The 24,592-nt window shown below is 41.6% G+C and overlaps 1 protein-coding gene and 1 long non-coding RNA gene across 2 annotated transcripts in view; both read right to left on the reverse strand.

The window, feature by feature from the left end:
- Positions 1-225: 225 nt before the first annotated feature.
- Positions 226-15,198, reverse strand: LOC124276170. The gene is made up of 3 exons (XR_006898436.1): positions 15,031-15,198; positions 11,214-11,218; positions 226-235 (listed from the first exon to the last, which is right to left on the reverse strand). It is a non-coding gene; the product is annotated as an uncharacterized LOC124276170 (long non-coding RNA).
- A 200-nt stretch (positions 15,199-15,398) lies between these two features.
- LOC124276348 (netrin receptor UNC5C-like) overlaps positions 15,399-24,592 on the reverse strand; it is a 73,785-nt gene continuing 64,591 nt past the window's right edge. The window contains exons 18-20 of the mRNA XM_046711992.1: positions 22,572-22,702; positions 20,400-20,501; positions 15,399-17,742 (exon numbers count right to left, since the gene is read on the reverse strand). Coding sequence (XP_046567948.1) covers positions 17,571-17,742; positions 20,400-20,501; positions 22,572-22,702 — 405 coding nt within the window. The 3' untranslated portion in view covers positions 15,399-17,570. The remainder of the gene's footprint in view (positions 17,743-20,399; positions 20,502-22,571; positions 22,703-24,592) is intronic.

Below are 24,592 nucleotides of genomic sequence, written 5' to 3' on the forward strand. Positions count from 1 at the left end.
CTCTTCGGGACTGCGTGTAGCTATCTGAATATCTGATGAGGTTTGTGGCGATCTAGTTGACTTGTGCGCCGCTCTATGTGGAGATCTGATGGGTGATCGACCTGGTGATGAAGCGGAGTGGAGATCGTCCTATGGGATGATCTTCGGAGACTTGTGAGGTGAATGTTGATAGCTTCGAAGCTCTTCGGCAGTCCCTCGATGTTCTTCTAGACGATGAAGATCTGGAATCATATGTCTTTTCGCGAATGCCTTCGCGAAGCTTCATTTGCGTCCGGTCCGGGGGATCGATGATATGACCTTCGCGAAGGCTTCCGTGATGTCTGATGGTCTGAGTCCATATCTAGAGATGAAATCGAAGATGGTGATGATCTCTCCCGCCTTAGCGAAGGCCTTCGCGAAGAGCTGTACATCTAGGTCCGCCGATCAAGGTGGTGCGGGACTTCCTTAGCGAAGGTGACATCGTCTTGGCTGCTACGTTGGAGGGGGTGCCTCTGGGGTGCTGTCACGTTGGAGCCTTCCAGCGAAACTCGGACCCTGCTTTGCGCAGTTTGTAGTGGTCCTCCATGATGTTCATAATCTGCCGCATCATGTCTTCTGGGATGATCTGTGACGAAGTCGTCGGCATCTTTTCTGCGATGGGGTTCACATCAATGACGTCTGACGTCGGTGTAGAGGCATCAGGCTGCATGGAGATCTCTGCAGAAGTCACAGTCGCTGACACCGGTCGCTTCTTCTGCCGTAAGTCGGGGATGATTATCGGCTGATCATCGTAGAGGCCCAACTCTGCTGCTGGAACGATCTCGGCTGAGAAAGTTCTTGCTGTCTTCGTAGATTTCCCTTTGGAAGTCTGCGCTGCCCTGGGTGTCCTCAATCTGCGTTGAGACGACGATGAGGCCCTCTTAGACTTAGTCTGCAATGACGGGATGTCTGGGGAGGCCGGTCGTTTCTTCGAGGTAACGGACTGCGTCCCACGTTCCTCTGCCGCAGGGGTCTCTAGCAGAACACCAGACGGGAGAGGGTCGATCGCTAGCAGCTGACTGGAAGGAATATCTGGACTCTCTGCCATGTTTTGCCCTTGTTTTGCATGTGATCTATCTGCAGCACGTCTTAAGACGCAAAGATGATATTTATTAAATGCAGAATGAGATAAATTAATGCAGTAACTGCAGCGTGAATTAAACGCACACGGCGTAGAACAACTAGGGCATATTACATGTGGATCGGAGGCAGAAAAACGTAATCTACAAATCGTACAGATTTTCATGAACGTAAAGCTAGCTGAACAATCACGAATACACGTGAATAAACAGTAGAAATACGATAATTAATCAATACAAATAGTAAAGGATACTAGCTATACCTCTATAGTAACCTATGAGAGGTAAAAACTAAGAGATTATCAAAGGATATGTGTGTAAGGAGACACAAGGCGCTCTCACATCCTGCTCACTGGGCGAAGAAGGAGAGAGTGGAGCACATGGCCAGAGGGTGGCGACACCTTTTCCCGCCAGGGGAGACAAAGGGGAGCAACTCGTGGTGAGTACCAATTAGTGATTTTATTTTGAAGGGAGCTTCAAATAAGGAGATACAAGTGTTCCACTATGTTCGCAAGAAGAAGAAGACAAGCAAAAGAGCATGAGTCAGGATAAGGAAAAATATATGATATCACCATAAGATGGATTGGTTGGTTGATGTTTAGCACCACATTCAGAAGTATTCCAGCTATATAGCGGCAGCCTGTAAATAATCGAGTGTGGACCAGACAATTCAGTGATCAACTGCATGAGCATAGATCTAGTGTCAACCAAGTCAGCAAGCCCAGGGATGGCTAGCAAATTTGTTTGCCACGTTGTACCGGTGTCCAGTTGACTTTCCAATGTTAATTATGTTGTTTATTTTTAAAAAATCAACAAGAAAATCGGCCAGTATAATGGAAAAATTATCAGGGCAAGTGATTTTACATGTGCCACTGTACCGGAGTAAATTAGCAATGTTAAAGTTATTTCCACCCCTGATGCCTGACCATCCGATCCCGTTAGTTGCCTCTCATGACAAGCATGGGTTACTGGAGACCAATTCTATCCGGGATCTTCATGGGTATCACCATAAGAGGAAACATACATCCTAAATTCAGCTCCTGTCTGGCAATTTCATAGGGAAAGATGTTATTAGGGTCAAATATGCCTTTTGAGATCATTTCAGAAATGGGTCAAAACAAGGTTAAACATAAAATAATTTGTTGGTTGGTTTGTTGTTTAAGTCCACACTCAGCAATATTCCGGCAGCAGTCTGTAAATAATCGAGTCTGGACGAGACAATCCAGTGATCAACAGAATGAGACATTGTTCTACGCAGTTGAGATATCATGACATGTGTCAACCAAGTCAGTGAGCCTGACCACCCAATCCTGTTAGTCTTCTTACGACAAGCATTGGTTACTGCAGACCAATTCTAACCCGGATCTTCACGAGTAAACATACATTGTGCTAAAAAATGACATGTATGTTGAACCCCACTACACATATACCAAATTTTATTTGTACCTTATGCCCATTAACGGCTTTTGAGATTCAAACCTTTGAAACATTGGGCTGCTACCACTGGTTGTTACAAGAACATGAAGTTTCAACTTTATAGGTCAAAGTTTTCTGAGGTGAAAATGTTTCTGATGGCTTGCTTGAGTTTCAGTTTACAGTTTTGTGTATGGCTTCAGTTCTGAACATTTCATCTGTAAAAAATAAGTTCAGTTTTTAAATGATAGCTGCAACTGTTTTTTCTTATCCAACCTTCATTGCTTTGAAGTTGTTTTATATTGTATTTATATTAGTTCCAGAATGACTTGTGTGTTTTTAGATTTTGTATTTTTTAGTGTAACTGACAGATTCAAACTATTTGTATTTTCTTGATTCAAAAATCATAAGTTTTCTAAAATTGTGAATTCATCTTGAACAGAAGCATATAAACACAGATAGAAGTCTGGAAAATATCTTGGTTTCATTTCTGAACATAACATCAGAAACAATATCATGCAGGGGATACCAGAAATGGGCTTCACAAATTGTACCTATGTGGGGAATCAAACCCGGATCTTCAGCTTGACAAGCAGACATTATAACCATTAGGCTAGCCCACCACCCCTTGTCACAGTGAGCTGGGTCACAAGCCTTTGTCCACTGTGTTTTTTCTGAAAAACTACTGGACTTCATACAGATGTAAGCAAGATGCCTGTAACAACCATCCTCATAGTCCAGTAAGATTTGAAATGCCACTGAGTCAGTGTAGGTGGGTGTGAAACAATGTGTGTGAATGAATACACAATGCCATTTAGAAAGTGGTCAAATGTAACAAATATTATATTTGGGATTACACTTTCTTAGTAAAGTACAGATTCTAGTACTTTTTGGGGTTGAGTCCCATCTGGGATTCAAACCCACACCCTCAGAGTCAGGCACCTAATTACCAGCACACAAAGTCAGCTGCCTAACCTGCTCAGCTACCGTGACTTCCACAAAAATTGACTAGAAAAAGGTACTAGAATTTGTACTTTACTAAGAAACTGTAATTCCAAATATAATATTTGTTACATTTGGCCACTTTCTAAATGGCACTGTGTAATCATAGCTTTCGGCCATGGGAGCCATGCCAATTTACACTTATCAGAGGGGTACACAAAGTCCGTAGTCTAGACTACCAGTTGTCCGACTACCATTTTTGTGGAGGTGAGGTGAAATTGGGTTTAACATCGTGCTTGAAAATATTTCACTCATATGACAACGTGCATGCGTGTGTATGTGCGGCTGCTTGTACTAGCCCAGACAAAAGCTGGTTTTATAGTGCTAGCCCACTGAGATACCTAACCGCAGTGAAGCATGAATACCCCACTCAGACACATTATACTGACTCTGAACCGACCAGTCCTTGTTGTACCCATTAATGCCGAGCACCAGGCAGGGACCAACAAGTACCATATTTTAACGTCTTTTTGGTATGACGCGGTCGGGGATCGAACCCGCGACCTTCCGCTCTCCGGGCAGACGTTCTAACCACTACACCACGGACGCGGTCTATTCCAAATGGAGATTGAGACTCCTTACACACAGATCCAGTGTAATGTTCTTTTTAACGACATGTTTCTGTGAAAAACATTATCCCTCTTCATTAAGAAACATTTTAACATTTCCAGGTGCTGATACTGATCATACTGTTCATCACATCCTTATCACCTGAGCAAACATCCTCTGTTGAGGGTAGAAAGTCAGTTACACATTCTTTACATGACTGTATTTAGTCTGTTTATCAACCAACTGACATCAAAATCTTAATTTATTTGAACAAAGTTGCAATGAAAAGCACAGGTGTGTGACTTTTATATTTTCTCATCACAATTCCGGAAAGTACTTTCAAATTATGAAGTCTTCACTACAATTACAATGAGTAGCTTTGTACATAATAACATTTCAAATTAGCCTTGCAGACGAGGCTGTACAAAGAGTGCAAATCAGGTATGCTAAGTAAAGATTTGGACAAAACATTGGAAAAATCTAGGTATATCAGGTAAGACATGTATAAGACAGGTAAAACAGTGGATAATTCAGGTAAAACATTGTGGAAAATAGGTACACAGGGCAACAGAACCCATAAATCATGGAGAAATCCGTTAAAACAGTGAGTACCTGGTAAATTAGCTGAACTATGCAAAATAGTGGATACATCAAACAAATATCAGAGGAAATATTTAAATATTTAGATATTTAATTTAAATCTGGATAATCAACAGTTAAACTAGTTAAACCAGTGGATAAATAAAGTAAAGAAAGGTGCAAGGAAATAGGTAACTATATATTACAACAAATGAAATATGTAATTTTCTGAATAAAATTGATATTTTATACCTATCCTGACTCATGCTCTTTTTGCTTGTCTTCTTCTTCTTGCGAACATAGTGGAACACTTGTATCTCCCTAATTGAAGCTCCCTTCAATTTAAAATCACTAATCAATACTCACCAAGAGTTGCCTCTCTTTGCCCCTTTTGGCGGGAAAGGTGGCGCCACCACATCCCACATGCTTCACTCTCTCCTGTTTAACGAGCCTGACACTTGAATTTTCAGGGAAATGGGAGGGCTTACCTCATGAGTCAGGATAAGTATAAAAAATCAATTTTATTCAGAAAATTACATATTTTTCCTTATCCTGACTCATGTCCTTTTTGCTTGTAGAATCCGACGGAATCGGAGGTGGGAACAGATACTTTGGATTTTAATTAGTGATTTAGATGTAATAACCCCCTACGGGAACTTCATAATGGCACTGTAATTAAATTAATTTCTGCTGCTATCATACATAAGTTCTACCAGCTGCCATAGATGGGGGTACTACAATATTAAAATAATACAGGAATAAGCGACTCCAAAGTGGAGAAGCGACCCAATAGTACATGTAACATAGGTACTGGGTTTTAAGACTTATGTAGGCTTAAGGTATACAACAAGCAAAAACTCCGTAGAGTTTGTAAGCTTGATAAATACTGATATAGTATATACAGATATAATCTCGTGAGACTATGTCTCATCGTCTACGAGGAACTGTCAACTGCTGTGCTAAAACCAATAGTCCGAAATGGTGAATACCTGAGACGTCCTCAGTGGCGATATCTCTCAGGTAGTGGTTAGCAAACACCATGTCGGATTTCCAAAAGCAGCCCTCCATAATGGTATTCAATGAGCAATTTCCATGTAGAGCGAGTGTCGAAGCAAGTGCTCTGATTTCGTGAGGATTAGATGCTCTTGGATGGTCGAGTCCTGCAGTCTTGTAGGCTCGAAGTATGACAGTTCTGATCCATATCGATATCGTGGTATGTGAGACTTCGGTCTCAGTTGCTGTAGATAGAGGGATGAATAACCGCTTGAGTTTTCTTCGCCTCGTTTTGGATCGTTGTAAATAAACTTTGAGTGCTCTCACTGGGCATAATGATAGATCAAGCATATCATGAGGTCCGAGTATCGAGGAAAGTGCAGGGACATGGAATAATCTGTCTGGTTGACCTGGTATTTGATTCTTGGCGATAAAGTCCCATCGCAGTCCCATATGCACTGTGTTTTGATTCTCATCAAAACGTGTTCTCTCGTAGTCTAGAGCGTGGATTTCTGATACTCTGGCTGCCGTTGCTAGGGATAGCAGGAACAGTGTTTTCTGCGTCAGAAATTGAACGATGTTGATTCCAGTGGTTCATAAGCCTCACTTGTGAGGTGTTGGAGCACTATATTTAGATCCCATGCTGGAGCCTTGAAATCTCTGTTTCTGATCCTCCAATCCGGAATGAAGCGTAGCAAGGCCAGTAACTCTGGCGTCTTCGTTAACTTGACACCCGTTCTCATAGTTATCACTGAACTTAATGCTGCGAGATCGTAGATAGTGTCAAGCCTTTTAGGCGTTTTTGGTTTGTCGTAGGTGACAAAGGTAGTCTGCCACTTGAGGGTGTGTAGCATTTCTAGCTGTAAATCCCTTTTTAGCAGCGTATGTCTCAAAACTGTGCCACTTGTCATCATACAAGTTCGCGTGTAGAGTTGCGCAAAGCAAAGCGTGACTGCTTTTGCCGCTCTGGCTGAATAACCTCTCTTGTTTAAACACACTTTAATACAGTCCATCATTGAAGTTGGAATGCTCCTGGGTTTTCGTGCGCTTGTTTTGTGTGAGGGTGTACAAGTAGATTCGGCGCTTTGGTAGTTGTAGTATTGGTTGTCCGATTTTTGAATTAGAATGGGAAACCACGTTCTAGCTGGCCAGTAGAGTAGCGACCAAAATCAGTTGGAGGCTCTGAGTTTGTCTGATTTTCTGTAACACCCTTGGTATTAAGCTGGCTGGTGGAAGCGATATCGCATTGAGGCCTTCCCAGGATATGCTTAGGCGTCCGTTGCCCACGCTTGTGGATCGGGACTGGTGAGGCGAATGTTGTTAGCTGATTGTTGAAGCGAGTTGCGAATAGGTCTATTAATGGAGCTCCTATTTCCCTGATAATCTGGCGAAGATTTCTGGGTGGAGTTTCCATTCCGTCGGTGGCGGTAGATATGGCGAGAGAGAGTCGTCTGCTAGTACATTCTTGGCTCGGGAATGTGGCATGCTCTGACATGTATGTTTAGATCGTCGATCAGATCGAACAGTTGGAAGCATAGAGTCAAAAGGTTCAATGATCTCGTTGAACCTTGTTTGTTTATATAAAGCGCCACTGTTGAGTTGTCGGTGTGGATCATTAGGTGCGCATTCTGTAGAATGGTGCTCCAATGAAGTAGGCGTTGATTACTGCTTTCATTTCGAGCATGTTTATGTGCAGTTTGCTCTCTTCTTGGTTCCATAACCCTGATGCCGTCCGGTTGGCGAGATGAGCTCCCCAACCTTGGAGCGACGCATCTACATAGAGATGGGTTTTGAACTCTGGCTCTGTTAAATAGATGCCTTCGCAAACATTCGACCTCCTGGTCCACCAAAGTAGATGAGGTCTGAGGTAATTCGGTAGACCGAATGGTTGAAGGTCGTCGAGATGAGCGTTGATGAGGACCTGTAATGGACGTAACTGTAGTCTGCCTCTGGCTGTCATGTCTTGTGCTGACGTGAGGAGACCCAACAGACTCTGCCACTGTCTTAGTGGTAACAGAGAGAGTAAGGCTTGTGGAAAGGTCTGTTGGATCTTGAGCCATCGGTCCTCTGAATGGTACGACGATCACGATTCTGTGTCGTGAGGAATCGAATGCCTAGAAATTGCAGGTTTTGCGTAGGTTCTAGGTCCGACTTGAGTAGTTTCACTAACCATCCTAGCTGTGTTAGTAGCTTGATGGTGAAATTCAGTTGTAGTTTGAGACGCTCTGGATCTTGATCTACTTGAATCCCGTCGTCGAGGAAGAACGCACTGCGTAGCCCTTGACGATGTAGGTAAGTGACGATGGGTTTTGTTACTCTTGTGAACAACCAGGGGGCCGATGATATTCCAAATGGTAGTACCCTCCCGTCTAGAGTAAACCGTAGGTACTTCCTCGAGTCGGGATGTATCGGGATATGCAGGTAGGCATCCTGTAGATCTATACTGGCCATGTAGTCCATCGGACGAACGAGGTGCCGTAATTGAGGTAGATGTATCATGCGAAACGTTGGCGGTTTGCGTAGATAATCCCTGTTGAACGTGCTCATGTTGTAGATGAGTCGGAACTTTTCCTTGGAATTTTTCTTGGGCACTAGAAAAACTGGGGAGTAGAAACCTGGCTCGATGTTTACTTGATCCACGATTTCTATGGCCTGCTTGGTTAGGAGAGATGAAACAGCTTCTCATAACTTTAGTAGTTGTTGTGCCTGGAAGTCGAACTTGTGAGGGTTGACTGTAAGCGGAGAGGCGTGGCCTGTAGTTGGATTCGATATCCGTGTTGAAGGATGTTGGAGACATATGGATCTTGTAGTATTCCCCAGTTCTCCCAGTGCAGTTGAAGGTGTCCACCCACTTGTGAAGGTTGTACAGGAACGGCTGGGGGTGGAAGACTCCAGTCGTTCCGAACCCGTCTTTCATCGTCGATAGTTGCGGGAGCCTCTGGGTGCCCTGCCTCTTCCAGATCATCCCCTGTAGTTGGGAGGCGAAAAGAATGGGAGGCGAAAAGAGTCCTTTCCACTTCTGGATCCGGCCATCTTCCTGTCCCGTGCTCTCTGTAAACCAGTGAACTTCGATCTTCCGGAGTATCTCTGTGATGTCTGCTTGATGACGCTAGTCAGAGTGTCAATCGATTTAATCACGAGGACTTCTCTTGAATCCTTGATGACTTCTTTAGAGACTTTATCAATTCCTCCAGCGAAGATGGAAGGCGTTGACCATGGGGCTGTGAATAGAGGTGCTGTGAACTGTTCACCCCAACTACAGGTGGTGAGGAGACCTTGACGACGAGCCTGAGTAAGAGCTGCTGAGATGGATGAAAGGTGATCCGTCAAGAATTGCTGGTCCTTCTTCTGCATAAGGAGGGCTGAGTATATCATTCTGTCATCTTCTGATGTAGAATCTCGGAATCTAGTGATGAGAGTTTCATTAATAGTTCTGGATCTGTCGAGGCCGAAAAAACATTCTTCTGGTCATAGTTTCAACTTGAGCCAGCTTGCGATCCTCGATCTTGTACGTCTTGGCCTTGGCATCGTTGATGACTTTAAAGTTATCGTCGATTTCTTGAGCTTTGTAGAATGGGTCCATGTTATGAGCAAAGAACTTCTTGGCGTTGAACTTAGGTAAGTGCGGCCCCTGAGCTTCAGTGGCTGATTGGAAAGCTGTATCCAAGTTCTGTGGAACCGTTGCTATAGGGTCAATCGGAGGCAGGGTGATCGTGTCTGCGTCGTCCTCCCTCATGAGATAGGTGTGAGCCGGGTTGTTGTCTTTAGACGGCGAAGCCAGGTCCAGGTTGTTGGCCATCCAGTAGCGTAATTCTGCGTCGGAGAATATGATGCCTCCATCATCTTCGGTATCCGGAGCGTTGGTAAGAGGCCGATGACACTCTTCCGATGGTGACTGAGGTGGAGTTCTGTATACTTGAACAACTGTGCATGGCGACGTATGAGGAGACCTGACTGGAGACTTTCGTGGAGGCTTATGAGGCGAGCGACGTGGTGATCTATGAGGTGTCCTGCGTGGTGATCTACGTGGAGACCTATGCGGCGATCGACAAGGTGAACGGCGAGGCGATCGACTTGGAGAACGGCGAGGAGATCAAAGTGGAGAATGGCCTGACGAGCTGCATCTGTAAGGTGACCTTTGCGGAGATCGACGTTGTGGTGAATGACAATAGCTTTGCGAAGCTCTTGGGGAATCCCTCGATGACCTTCTAGACGAAGCTTCATCTGAGTCCGGTCCTGGGGAGTGACGACTTGACCTTCGCGAAGGCTGGTGGTCCGAGGCAGAGTCCGGGGATAAGAGGATCCTTCTTCGCGAATGTTGATCATCAGAGTCCGAGGCTGGTGACGATCTAGATGTCCTTTGCGAGCGCTGATCGGCTGGGTCCTTCGCAGAGGTAGACTGTGACGTCCTTCGCGCAGGCTGGTCCCTCAGTGGTGACTTGGTAGCAGCCGCTACGTTGACAGGGGGTCCCTCAGGGGTGACGTCTGCGGTGGAGCCTTCGCAAAGGCTCAGGTCCTGGGCTGGTTGTTTCTTCTTCAGTCCATAGTGGTCTTCCATCAACTTCATAATCTGTTGAACCAGGTCGCCCGGGACAGTCTGCGAAGTTGTAGTAGCTGCCCTATCTGCGTTGGTAGCGACAGGACCCATGGGAAGATCGTCAGTCCTCAGCATTGATACATCCGGCTGATTGAGGATCTGTGCTGACGTCACTGTAGCTGACACCGGTCGTTTCTTGCGATGAACATCAGGTATGATGAGCGGCTGCTCATCATACAGGCCCTGTTCTGCGGCGGGAAACAATCTCGGCTGAGAAAATTCTTACTGACTGCGTTGTTTTCCCCTTGGTAGTAGGCGCTGCCCTGGGGGTGCGGAGTCTGCTTCTTGGAGACGGCGGACTGCGTCCCACGCCTCTCCTCCGAGGGTAACTCCAGTGGAACACCAGACGGGAGGGGGTCGTCCGACAGCAGTTGACTTGCGAGGGGTTCAGTAGCCATGCCTTATGTGACCTATCTGCTGCGCGTCTCAGGACGCAAAGTAAATATTTGTTAAAAGCAGAATGAGATAAATTAATACAGAAACTGCAACGTGAACTGAAAGCACATGGTACAGTACAGCTAGGGCATATTAAATGCGGATCAGCAGCAGAAAAACGTAACTTGCAAACAGTACAGATTTTCATCAACGTAATCTACTGAACAATCACGGAGTAAACCTTGAATAAAGCAGCAGCAGTAAATGAAGGATACGAACCTCTATAAATAACTAATAAGAATATCAAACCATATTGTTGAAGGATACTAGCTAAACCTCTATGCGAAGAAAGAGACTTGTAGAGGTAACTAAGTAAGAATAATCAAAGGATATAGTGCCGTAGGGAGACATAGAAGAAGACAAGCAAAAAGAGCATGAGTCAGGATAAGGAAAAATAATTGTTTTCATATGAAACCATTGTACACCTTGAACAAGGAATAAAATGCCCTACCCTGAGAGGATGGGCTTGAATCCCAGATACATTGCACTCTACTTTGTTTACTAATAAAATGTAATCAAGAATTTGACATGTTTTAAGATAGAGTTACTTCCCCTTGACCATAGATTTTTGCAAAACAGAGAACACAGTTACCATGAACCTTCTTCATGGGCCCGGGGACCTTAGTTTGTTTTACCTTAGAAAGGCTTATTACAATGCAGATTATATAATGTGAAATATTTAACCTCATGTTTAAAAGAATAACAGAAAAGTGAATTAAGTTACCACAACTTTGTACACAAGTTTGATCAGTTTGTGCTGACACCAATTCTGTAGCAGTATACGTACATATCTAGATATCCTACTGCCAGTAAAATACTACTAGCGTGGTCACTAATCTCTGTAGCTGATTCATGTACACCACAATGTCAGTGACGGTATCACATCAGTAATGGACTGTTCATTTAACTAATACAGGGCAAGGGGGTATAAATCTATGGACTGTGTCATATTTTGATGTTCCCTCCCCATTTCCACAAATTTACATATTACAAACAATGGAACTGTGTAAAATGATCTTCCCATCCCCAGTTTCTCACTGTGTAATTGTTCAACACCCTCAATCGATGATTCTAATGTTGTATCAGCGTCTTCTAAAATGACTCACGATAACAGTGGAGTATTACTGTCAAATATCCCCTAAACTGTGAATCTGTGCGCATTTAGTTTCCAGTGACACACTATACCCACTGATCACGTGACACAAACATCTGCCGTCTGCCACCACACTCGACACAGAACCAACTGAAGCACCGGGTTGGGAAGCTGCTGTAAAATCATCTGTCTCAACTAAAGCAGGTGCAACATACACAGCTTGAATTGTCTGTTAAATATGTGACTTCATCCAATACATATATTTTCCATGGTAATTTCAATTACATTCTGCAGTTCATGTTTACCAATGGTTATTTCACGAAAGCATTAATCTGTTAATGCACTCAAATAATGGTTCATATCTATCATATGATCAGCATTTCGATATTTCTTACCATTGGACTGTTACATACCAAGTCCGTACTTCCATTCATCGGCCCCTGCCTTCACATTTGAACTCGAGTTTCCCAGTGAAAGACTTCACAGCACGTGCCACATGGCTCCATGCAGCTAAGCTTAACAGAGTAGCCTCCCTTGACACATCAAGGGAGATAATACTTTGGCGCAAGGCAAAGTGTATTTGTTCCCTTTCCCACACAATATATTATTATCCAGCCACACATGTCACGGCTTTTCACTTTGCAGCAAACATTTAGCGCTGGTAAATAACTCTTGGTAGTTACAGCTGATCAACAGTGTGAAACAATTCTTACTAATATGTCACATCTTGGAGTGGCTGGTGTGTGTATTCTCACCTCCTGACATTTTACTTGTAGGACACAGGTTTTTTTCTGGATAAGAAATCTTGTAAAATATAGAGAGGGGTGTTTGCATAAATTTGTGTCTATAGAGAATTCACAATCAAAGAATCACACACTTTTCTTTAAAAATAAATGTAAACGCTGAAAATCAGCTCTGTCTTTCAAAGCATTTGTGAATCTTAAAATAATATGAAAATATTTCTGTATTTCTCAGGGTGTTTAATACAATTTTACTCACAATTAGCTAGATTTCCAGGACCAACCTTTGTTTCCTGAGGACTGCAATACTTTTAACAAATTCTCAGTGTCAACCATCATAGTTAAGTGAGCTTACTCCCTCATTCACACACATCTTTCTCACTTGACCCTCTCCATGTCAGCCCCATATGGAGACTCCAGGTTAGAACAGATCTGAATGTACTGATGCTTGTCATAAGAGGTGATTTAACAGATTGGATTGTCTGACTCAGTCAGTTGGTTAGCTGTGTGTGGTGAGACTCAGTTGTATAGTCAACTGTGTCGTCAGACTCAGTCAGTCAATTAACTGTGTGTGTTATCCAATTTTGAAGGATCATTCCTATCATTAACCATTCCTATCATTAACTTGAATGTTTGCTCCAGCCTTCAATCACATGGGACCCGTGAAGATCCGGGGTAGAATAGGTCTTCAGCAACCCATGTGCTTGCCATAAAAGGCGACTATGCTTGTCGTAAGAGACGACTAACGGGATCGGGTGGTCAGTTTCGCTGACTTGGTTGACACATGTCATCGGTTCCCAATTGCGCAAATCGATGCTCATGCTGTTGATCACTGGATTGTCTGGTCCAGACTCGATTATTTACTGACCGCCGCCATATAGCTGAGATATTGCTGAGTGCGGCGTAAAACTAAACTCACTCACTCACTCACTCACTCACTCACTCACTCACTCACTCACTCATATGGATCATTGGTGCAGACTCCAAGATGACTTCATGGTGCTGGGATGTTGCTGATGGTGGCGTTATTCAACAGACAAAACCAAGCCGTGTACTTCTTTCACGCACACTCGGCTGACATTTGTTCATGGCGAAATGAAATATGTTGCCCTGGTCTCATGACAGATGAAGAGAACAAACCAAATAATTCATTCTTCTAAACATTTATTTCTTAGAATAATATTTACAAATGAATTCTTTGCAAACAAGTCAAGTTTCAAAAACTGTACATTCTGCTGGGGGCAACGTGAGCAGCGATGGTGTTACAGACGCTGCTACTGCCGCTGCCTCCAACATCTAGCACTAAGTCTGCCGTATATCTGACAGAAATATGTACACTGGGCTTACATTGGGATATTGGCCTGCTACACACACAGACAGGCCAACATGCAACACATCCTGCCGTGTGGTTACCAGTTGTTGAAATAGTCTCAATTCACCGTGCATATGAAGCTTACCAACAAAATGAGGTCAAGCAAATGCTAAATATTTCAAAATGTTCAACTCTACATTTTGTGATATAAATAATAAAAAAATTATAAAAAAAGCTGTAACATATCAAGTTGGAGCATTTATGTAAGACAATAATCTTTGGATAATTAGTGACAGATTCATCTCTCTGTACAGAAGTATTTCACATGGTGTCGCAGTCACAAAACCAATATATTTCATGTGCAGAAAGTATCATACAAAATTGTCTGAACAAGTTGAAAATAATTCATCAAACTGATTCAATGTTATATTACTCAATTTTGAAAACACAACCGTAAAGTTTACATTGAAATTTGTAACATGGGTTACCTCCCTTTGACCAGCAAATTATAGTGTGACCAGTTGGACACCTGCAAGTTTGGTGTTTTTAGGTTTCAGATATTATTGTATAAAATAACACTGACAGAAGGTGATCTTTTCCAATTTCATCTGATTTCAAATTGATCAGACAAGACACTAAAGATGGCATCCTTCCTGTGACCCTTGCAGCTTGACAACACATACCACTGTCAGGCTGTCAGGCAGGCCAAACACACACAGTCATATAGTAGTAGCACCTTCAGCAAATCATTTTGATTTAACACTATTTTATTATTGTACAAATTAAATTAGATTTAATTGTGAACAGACGGCTTGCTCAGTGTGACCCTGAACTGTGACTAGATGGGCCTCGTAAGCATCACTTTTCATGCTCCACATGCAAGAAAACTTCAGTTTGTCTGAGTCAGCACAACTTGTTTTCTATCAACTGAGCAAAGGCTAACTTTATTATTACTGAATGTTTGGTAATGAGACCAAACACAAGGACAAACTTGCTGTAATTTTGTTTTCTTGAAATGTAACTTTCAGTGAAATACTTTAGAACAGACAATGGTGTTTTGTTTGCCAAGACCTTGTACAGACCATGTTGTCTTGTCAGGCTATAACGTTCATATTATTAGACCGTAAGTTCCTCAGACCATGGTACCTATTTAGACCATGGTGTCTTGTTTGGCCTTAACATACACAGACCATGGTGTCTTGTTTGGCCTGAACATACACAGACCATGGTGTCTTGTTTGGCCTTAATGTACACAGACCATGGTGTCTTGTTTGGCCTTAATGTACACAGACCATGGTGTCTTGTTTGGCCTGAACATACACAAACGATGGTGTCTTGTTTGGCCTAACGTAAACAGACTATGGTGTCTTGTTTGGTCTGAATGTACACAGACCATGGCATCTTGTTTGGCTTTTACGTACACAGACTATGGTGTCTTGTTTGGCCTTTATGTACACAGACTATGGTGTCTTGTTTGGCCTTTATGTACACAGACCATGGTGTCTTGTTTGGTCTGAATGTACACAGACCATGGCATCTTGTTTGGCTTTTACGTACACAGACTATGGTGTCTTGTTTGGCCTTTATGTACACAGACCATGGTGTCTTGTTTGGTCTGAATGTACACAGACCATGGCGTCTTGTTTGGCCTTAACGTACACAGACCATGGTGTCTTGTTTGGCCTTTATGTACACAGACCATGGTGTCTTGTTTGGCCTTAATGTACACAGACCATGGTGTCTTGTTTGGCCTGAACATACACAAACGATGGTGTCTTGTTTGGCCTAACGTAAACAGACTATGGTGTCTTGTTTGGTCTGAATGTACACAGACCATGGTGTCTTGTTTGGCCTTAACGTACACAGACCATGGTGTCTTGTTTGGTCTGAATGTACACAGAGCATGGTGTCTTGTTTGGTCTGAATGTACACAGACCATGGTGTCTTGTTTGGCCTTAACATACACAGACCATGGTGTCTTGTTTGGCCTTAACGTACACAGAGCATTGTGTCGTTTTAAGCTATAACTTGCAGTGTTTCATGCCTATGTTTGTTCTTGGTGTATGAGGTTTGATACATGCTGAGATTCTGCAGACTCATAATGGTTTACTGTCATGACTCACGGGCAAACACTTTATGTGTGGAGAAACACAGAGGGGCACAATAATTTAAATAAATTTACAAGAAAAATATAATTAAAAGATAATTTTAAACATTCAATTATGAAGACAAAAAGAAAGAAATAACCTGTTTCTGTGAATGGGTATCCAGATTGTAGACAATGATGCATGAAGTTTCTTCTCTTAACAGTACAATAAAGCAGTACATAATACTTAACTGCCATGCTACTTTCCTACCACTCCAATCAGTGTTTGCCTCTGAGCATGACCACATAGATACAGTGTATACATAAAACCAACAGCTTTACTTTGTCCTCTGCGTGCAGTAATCACTGCACATGGCACTATAAATAAAAAGCTCAAACGTTTTGGTTGCCGTGACAACATAAATATACAAAAGCAATATTTCTACAAACTATGGTAAGCCAAGAGCAGTTGCTATGGTTACCAGATCACAAACATCAGACTCCAGTCGAAGCTGGTTTGTCTTTGCAAGAGACACACATACATCCCCACATAAAGCTTTCATTCATACCAATATTGAAGTCTTTGCACAAGAGTAACTTTTTTGTCTTTTTTTTCAGTCTCATTTTTTTTATCTTGATGGCAGCAAGTAGAAATGCAAATGAAGCACATTGCATATATCTCCCTGCAGCAAGGAAATTGTCTGCAGGATGACCTTGAGGTCAATGTTTGACCTTGAACTAGGATGACCTTAAGGTCATTATTTGTCCAGACACATTTGATGTTGTAGAATAAAGGCTATGTCGCCCTGCAGTTCGGGCATGCATGTAATATGAATAGCAACACCTTGAGGTATGATATTGGTCACATCCTAGATTAGTTCTATTTTGCATCCTTTCTTTCTACTTAGTTCTACCGATGAGGCACACAGAATATATGAGATGAATGTCCATCCAGTTAGGTGGCTGTGTTCTTTCATAAATACTGCCTTTGTTCTACTGCCATGATAATGTGCTTTGGATCAGATTAATACTGGAGAGGCTGATCTCTCACTTCTGCACCTTGAAGTACGAGTCCTTTCTCCTCAACAAATCAGAAGTCAAAGTGGCCGACCATCCAGGAAGTAATTCATAACTTTAACCTTCTGAGCAATCCATGTCATGGTTACCTCCCTTAGTTCAAGGCAATCACTTCAAAATAGCACCTTCATAGCACAATATCAGTTTCAGATGTTGGAGATATAGCACAAAACATACAAAACAAGCAGCACTGCTTCAAGCATTGTGTCAACAGGAGCTCCAACATGTTGTGTTGACAAGGGAGCTCTGTTACAATGTGTCAACAGGAGTTCCAACACTTTGTGTCGACAAGGGAGCTCTGTTACAATGTGTCAACAGGAGTTCCAACACATTGCGTCGACAAGGGAGCTCTGTTACAATGTGTCAACGAAAGAGTTCTGAGACAATGTGTCAACAAGAGAGCTCCAACACAATGTGTCGACAAATGAGTTCTGACACAATGCCAGGCTATCCGGGAAAAGCATTTTGTACACACGACTAAAGCTGTTCCACCATTTTCCATCTTTCACCGATTCCACCGATTTCCACATGTTTGTGCTAGATCCAAACTGCAGTTTGTTATCACAATGAGATGATATGACAGGAGGTGGGGGCACATCATAACCATGCTCCCATGTCCTTCTCCAAGACCGCCGCCGCGTCCATTCGGCCCATCACGCGAAGAACGTTCATAAGATCAGTAATGGCTGTCTCTTCTCGATGCCTGGCCTCCCACAGATCCAGGATGTGTTCAGTTGGGCTTGGCTTTGTGGCAAAGAAGTTGATATACCTGCAAAAAGAAGTTACATACATTAATTCTGTGTCATAGAGGAGATGAGGATCTAGTTCTAGACCTCATCACAACCCAGACCAAAATCAATGGTAATCTTTACAGAGATTTTTCTCCTTCCAACATTAGCACTACAAACTCTATACCCCAATTCATCCATCATCTTCTGTCTGCTCAACTAAAACTTAACCCCAGCACCACCTGACAGCCCCATTCTCATCTATCATCACATCATTTCACCATCTGCTACAATCCTAGCTGTTCCCACCCTTAATTATAATCCACCCTTCTGGGGCCAGTGTTGGAATAATTAATTACCAACCACTCCTCTTTCTGATCTGGGCTTAGAACAGGTACTCATAATTATCATTAGCACCTGGGGTGGCAACCAGTGCCCAACCAGTGCCCAGCAGTCTGCATGGTCAGGCAGTGTGCCATGGCTTCCTGACCCAGTTCTGCGACTCTCTGCTGTTGTATTAAGTGACTGGTTCACCTAGTCCAGACTAGTCCAGACTAGTGAGACTGGAACTGATGACTGGGGACAACACTAACTAGTCTGGGCCAGGTGCTAGTCTACGTTTCCCTATCATAATGATGCCGATCTCACCATCCAAGTTCATCCCAACCTCTCTAGCCTCACAACCCAAGTTTAACCCATCCTAACCCCCAAGTCCATCTCACCAACTCAACTACCACCAAACCTCACCCCACAATGCTAAACCCAAACTGGGAATTCTTCCTGTGAGACAGTGTACAACAATATCCCTAGACCCAGTGTCCCCTGCAAGAAACTGCTTCGACCCCACATGTAGGATGGTGCTTATATGCAAAAGGAACACACAAAAGAATCCGTTCACAACTCACATTACACTACAATCTAGTTTTTTCTACAGTGTTGAACACACAAAGCCTTGTAGGAAATGCACCTGTTTAATGGTGCTGAACTCTCCCAATATGTCATCGTGGCATCACTGTCCATGTCGTCATCCCAGACAGGCAGGAGACAATACAACTCCTCAACTCTGTCTCCAAACTTACATTCTCTCATGCTGACAAAACATCCAGGAGAAACAATTCTAGCATTTGATACATTCTAACTATGGTCAGTGTGATAGGCGACAGTGTGTTCGTGTAGAAGGTTTCACTGTGAGGGAATGCTGTCAGTCAAATCTTGTTGCTCTAGTAGATTCTTATCTAAGAAAAACATTAGAAAATACCAGCATCTAAACTCCCTTGGTGATTGATGGGGACAACATGTAGTTGCACCTCCCCTTTATACATCCCAGCTATGGGCGGAATCCAGGCCATGTTTCACAAAGCCAACTTAGCATTGTGAACTTGTATAAACTTCTAAACTTATACTTCACAACAGTTTTCTCAAAAGACAGCTTTTACAAAACCCGCTCTGGCCAAAAGGGCCCTGTTTCACAAAGCAAACTTCGCACTGTAAATATGTTGTAACTTGTATGCTTTAACTTGATGCAAGACAATTCTGGAGGCCAGAGGCTGTTATAAAACCCTCCCCTGACCAACATGGCCCCTTTGTACAAAGCACTATTGTTGCTATGACAATCATGATTCCTTTATGTTAATGTAGATTCACAACAGCTCTAGCACTAAAAGACTTTCATGAAACATCATCCTGTCTAATAGGGCAGCATTGCTCAAAATGATCTTATTGTCATGACTGTCTATACTTCTGGGCCTAGATTTTTAAGCTCTCTTAGTGCTAAGATAGTCGAAAGTTAATGTTAATGTATGGCACTTATGACTATCTTAGCGGTAAGGGAGTTTTGAAAATCTAGGCCCTGTACCTTAACATAGGCTTAAGATAATGGTAGCAGTAAGATAACTTTATGGAAAGGGCCCTGTAAGTAGCACAGCTTATTCACCTATCAAGTTACTATAATTATTCACAAATATGAAAAAACATTCTCGTTTAACCCAGCTATATTATATTCTCCATTCTCCTGAAGACCTACATATCATTTTCTTCAACATGACAGAAATAAATTTATCCCAAAATGAATCTCCTTAGTTACAGCGTATTAGATCAAAAACACAGGCTCAGCTCGCCTTTTGAAATAAATACACGGATGTATTTACAAAATGGATGCATCTGTTGAATGGCTGTTTCACTATTCCTTGAACTTTTCAAAAAGTGAAAGTGATAAATAAAACTGGAAAGATGAAATGTCATTTATCGCCTGAATGTAAACCAGTCCTTGTAAGAAATGCCATCGGATACACGAGCTGACAAGAAAAATGATTTGACATACTTAACACAATTTCCTGCATGAACGGCCAGCGTATACATGTAAATGATTAACCGTTTCAACAAGCATACAAAAACCAACTTAATAGGCCTACTCTGTTCCAACCTTCTGACCCTTTTCTTTTAAAATCCTTAGAGCGAGGAAAAGTATAAGTAGCCTTAAACATGAGATACTAACTCCATTAGGTGTAACAGTCTACAGTCTACACTTCCTACAACACACAAACACGGCACAACAGTGCCAGATGTGGTACCAGTTGGCGATGACGTCATCTCGTTTTTCTACACCTGTCCTAAAAAAACACGTCATGTGTTTCTCCTTTGTCAGAAAAAGTTTGGATCTGTCATATGACATGGTATCTCTGTGGCCACTGATACGTACCTATCTACCGACAGGGTGCGTGCGAGCATCCTCCAGTCGTTGCCGCGGGAATTGGGGGGATCCAACAGCATGCAAAGCTGGGCCTTGATGTGTGGTGGCAACCTGATCGGAGAAACAGTTCGAGAATTAATAAAACAAACAGCCCCATTTATTTACCCTGAACAAGCTAAATACTGTGTGATGTAAGAGTTGAGGAAGCCAAGAATTTCCACAGGGGGCAGGTCAGTTGGTGGCAGCACAACTTTTTTTTTCCATGTTTTTAAATTTAACTTAAATTGTCTCTCTGTGTTTAAGTGGCATTTGAAGGCTGTAGTACCAAAGACCAGATTTCAGCTACTTGTTCTTTCAGTGTCAAGTTTTAGTGCTGAGGCTATTGTCTTCATTATTGACTCTTTCTTACAATTATAAAGTTTTGATTCAAACACAATATTCAAGAGACAAGGGTGTTTTAACAGCCCGACATTATGGTGAAGTGTCTACTGCCAGGTAATGATCTGACTGAAGCTAACACAGGCTTATGACAGTCACAAACTAACATCCCTGTAATTGCTGTAGGACTACAACATAGGTATACTGACATGCTGCTGAGATCATGACTGCGCCCCTGATGAGTGAGGTAAACTGTTACGTCACAAGGGCAATATTTCAGCCACATCATGATGCCCATGGAGCACAGCATCTTGGTTAAATACTTGCTTAAGAATCTTATTGACTTTACATGGATTAAAAACATCTTGATGCATGTGAGGTAACAAAATTTGCAGGCTACAAACAATTTGACAGACAGTGAGACTAGAGTTAAGAAATCATCTTTACATACTTCAGGTCCCCCCTCTATAATGGCATGGCATTAGGTTAGATCAGTTTACATCTTGTTTGATAGATTAATAAGGAGATGAAGATAATGTTGACAAGTTTAATTAGAGTCAGCATCCTATATTTTTGTTTCAAGTCTTGATGAAAGACTTGCAACAGCTCAGTGAAATGTGAAGTGTTTATGCCCATCCTAATGAACTACAAAAGAGATATCTAAGAAAGTTTATGCATGTGAAATTTCAAACTTTGATGCATAGGATGTAGAAAATTAAGCAATTTGGTCTGTTTATATCATTTTAATCACGAGCAGACATCCACGCTAATGTATGTCCGCAACAACAAACTCTCCACTACTGGAACATCACTCCTTGACACATCAAAGCAATAAGGTGCAGATATTTACTTGCACATCAAAACGAATGTCTGTAACAAATGTGAATATTTGTTGACCTTATATCACACAGATGGTGAAGGGGGCTCAAATATGATAGGGCAACCACATTGCGTCAAAAACCAGTCTTTGTTGTCATGGCTTTCCACAAATTAATCACCCTTCCAAAGAAACAGAAACCTCCAAAAGAGAGGATACATGCTATACATTTATTTTCTTTGTGAATATAAAAAGTCGTGCTTTCATGGCGGCAAGATGGCTGAAGTACTTTGCCTTAGATCAGTGTGTATTTTTATTGTTAAATCATGTACTGTTTGCCCTTGGGCCTCTGTAATATGAGTAATGTTTTCCTGCAGGCTATTTATCTGTTATGTAAGAAATATGCAAGCACCATGTGGGTTCGCTCGTTAAGCAACTCGTTAGAGATTTAATATCACTGTCTTTCTACCAGATACGTTTCATCAAAGAAATGTAAGATATAAACAGTACCACTGCATTAACGATTTAGCAATGTTTAAGCAATACTTCTTTGGGCATGTCCTTAAGATGTTTGTATGAGTAATTATGTATCCTTATAAACTCATTGAATAAAATAATATGAAGAGTGTCTTTCTGAAATGAGTGGTTGGCTTTCTAAAGAAAAGACATATCAAAATATTATTCATATGTCAAAAAAACCAAAAACACATAACATTTTATTCAAATAGATTACAAATTTGAATAACTTTTGATATCTCTTCATTCAAATTTCCTTCGTTAATAAAAACGAAAAATCACCTTGGATACTACTTTCCTGCAACTGAATGTTTAGCCTAATAGGATTACCGTGTTTCCTCCATAGAGAGCACAGGGTTCCTGACAATTATTTGCAAAGATTACTCTGAAACCTGGACTGTTAGATACTCTATAAGAGGAAACGAAGAACGTTTCATCACATTGTTTAAAACCTGTGATAATATACCAACCTGAAGACCTGTGCTGATGGATCTAGTGTTACCATGGAGCTAAACCCAGAGCTGGTTCCAGAGGAGTTAGTCGTTACCGTTGACGACCGGCCTTTCAAGGTACCAGATGGAGTTGGACAGGAAGGTATTTTCTGCAGAGGCAAGAATGAAAAACTATTAATACTTCCAAATACCAGCAAAACAATTTGAACAATGTGCATAATTTAGAAAAGTACAAAACCCTGCACCCAAAGGCCACCCAAATCTTCAGCTAAGCCTCTTCACAGTTGAAAATAAGAATATTTTTTTTAAAACCTGATTTATGTCTGGGTTGTCTCAAAACAACAGTAGCAATTACAAAAGTGGAGAGTCTTCTCAACTTCTGTTAATGTTTGTCGGAATTCTGTCTATTTTGGATCCGAGTCAAGTAGACCCAAGGAAAAAATGAGGTAACTTCGGTCAAAGTTCTTAATTTCCTTTGCAAATGATAAATATTGATTTAAACATTTTCTAAATCTGCATATGAGGCAGGTAAAAACACCGAAAGCTGTCTAAAACCTTTACAGATGTGGCCACTGATATAGAAGAGGTTCACAGTTTTTCAGAACCTACTGATATAGAAGAGGTTCACAGTTTTTCAGAACCTACATTCAAGAGGATAAGGCATTTTTGTGAAATTTTGCATGTTTGAAAACTAAAAACTTCTCTTTAAATCTTCTTTCCTTTAGATATAAAAAATAGTATTCAGTGCAGATGGGATATGAATTTTACAGTCTAGTTTCAGTTATCAATCAAAGCCAAAGGAAATTTGTTAAATTACACTGAGATATGCTTTATGCCAATGCAAGTAGACTATAGACTTATATTCTCTTAGATATGTAAAACATACTTAGGAGTTGAAAGGAATGCAAAATGGTTGCTATATTGCACATCCTCTCTCGATATTAATCTGAACATTATTGTCAGACACAATAAAGTCTGTTTGAAACTTCAAGCATCCTTTTGAACACTGACATCTGCACTTGCTACTACTTTAAACTTTAGACTTTCAATAAACTTCACAAACAGTTCCAAGGAAATATTGCAAATCCCTCCTCTCAGACTTGCCCTTATTAAACAAGGGGCATAAAACTGCTATATAAATGATTATGTATCTTTTATGCCAAAAAGAAAACATTTCCGGGATAATATTAGCTAACTTGACAGACAGTTTGTTCCCATGTACATGTGTTTTACATTTCAGACCAACACTGGCATGGCAGTTGAGTTTCATGAGGTTACATGAAAACTTTATATGGGGTCTAGAAAAAAAACGCTAATATCTTTTCCTACTGCAAATTTGGGTAAGATTTTAAGCTAGCAGCTTAATTCAAAGATAAAAAACTTTGTCAGTTTATAGCATTTTAGTGATATCAAAGATCTGATAAAACATCAAAGCCCTATCATTAAGTGATGAAAACCTTCTCCTGCCACCACGCCTCCCGAATTAAGATAACAGCCTGGAGATGCTCTACATGAGATTATTGGAATACCTAACCATTCTGTGAATACAATCTGATATTAATGGTTGAAATTCAGTTAAAAAAGCATTTTACCCATGTAATAGGGGTAATAACAGTCTCATATTTGACATAAATCAAATTGTTTTTCTTCAAAAGTATCATAAAATATATGCATGTATAGAAGTCTCATATTCCCCCTAAATCATATGACATTACTTTTCATTAACATAAACTCATATGATTCAGATTAAACCCTATCATAAATACTGTAAATATTTCACCATGATTACCCAGGTGCTGGTGGAAACATACACCACACCAGGTTTGCTACAAGACCACTGAATGTGTCTCTGTACTGTAGGTTCTCCCAGTCCCCTTGAACTAACGTCCACTGGGATCCATGCTATCAGTTACCTGCCCCAGGTAAAGAGGGATCCATGAGGACCTCTTATTCAGTGTGTCAGCAGCCTGAAGCCAAGCTGCAATGTTCAGCTGATGCACAAATCCATGCTATGTTCTCCCACAACAAGACTGCTTGTT

The sequence above is a fragment of the Haliotis rubra genome, unplaced genomic scaffold (genome assembly GCF_003918875.1).
Source record: "Haliotis rubra isolate DU_JTF1 unplaced genomic scaffold, ASM391887v1 Scf105, whole genome shotgun sequence".
Taxonomy (NCBI): domain Eukaryota; kingdom Metazoa; phylum Mollusca; class Gastropoda; order Lepetellida; family Haliotidae; genus Haliotis; species Haliotis rubra.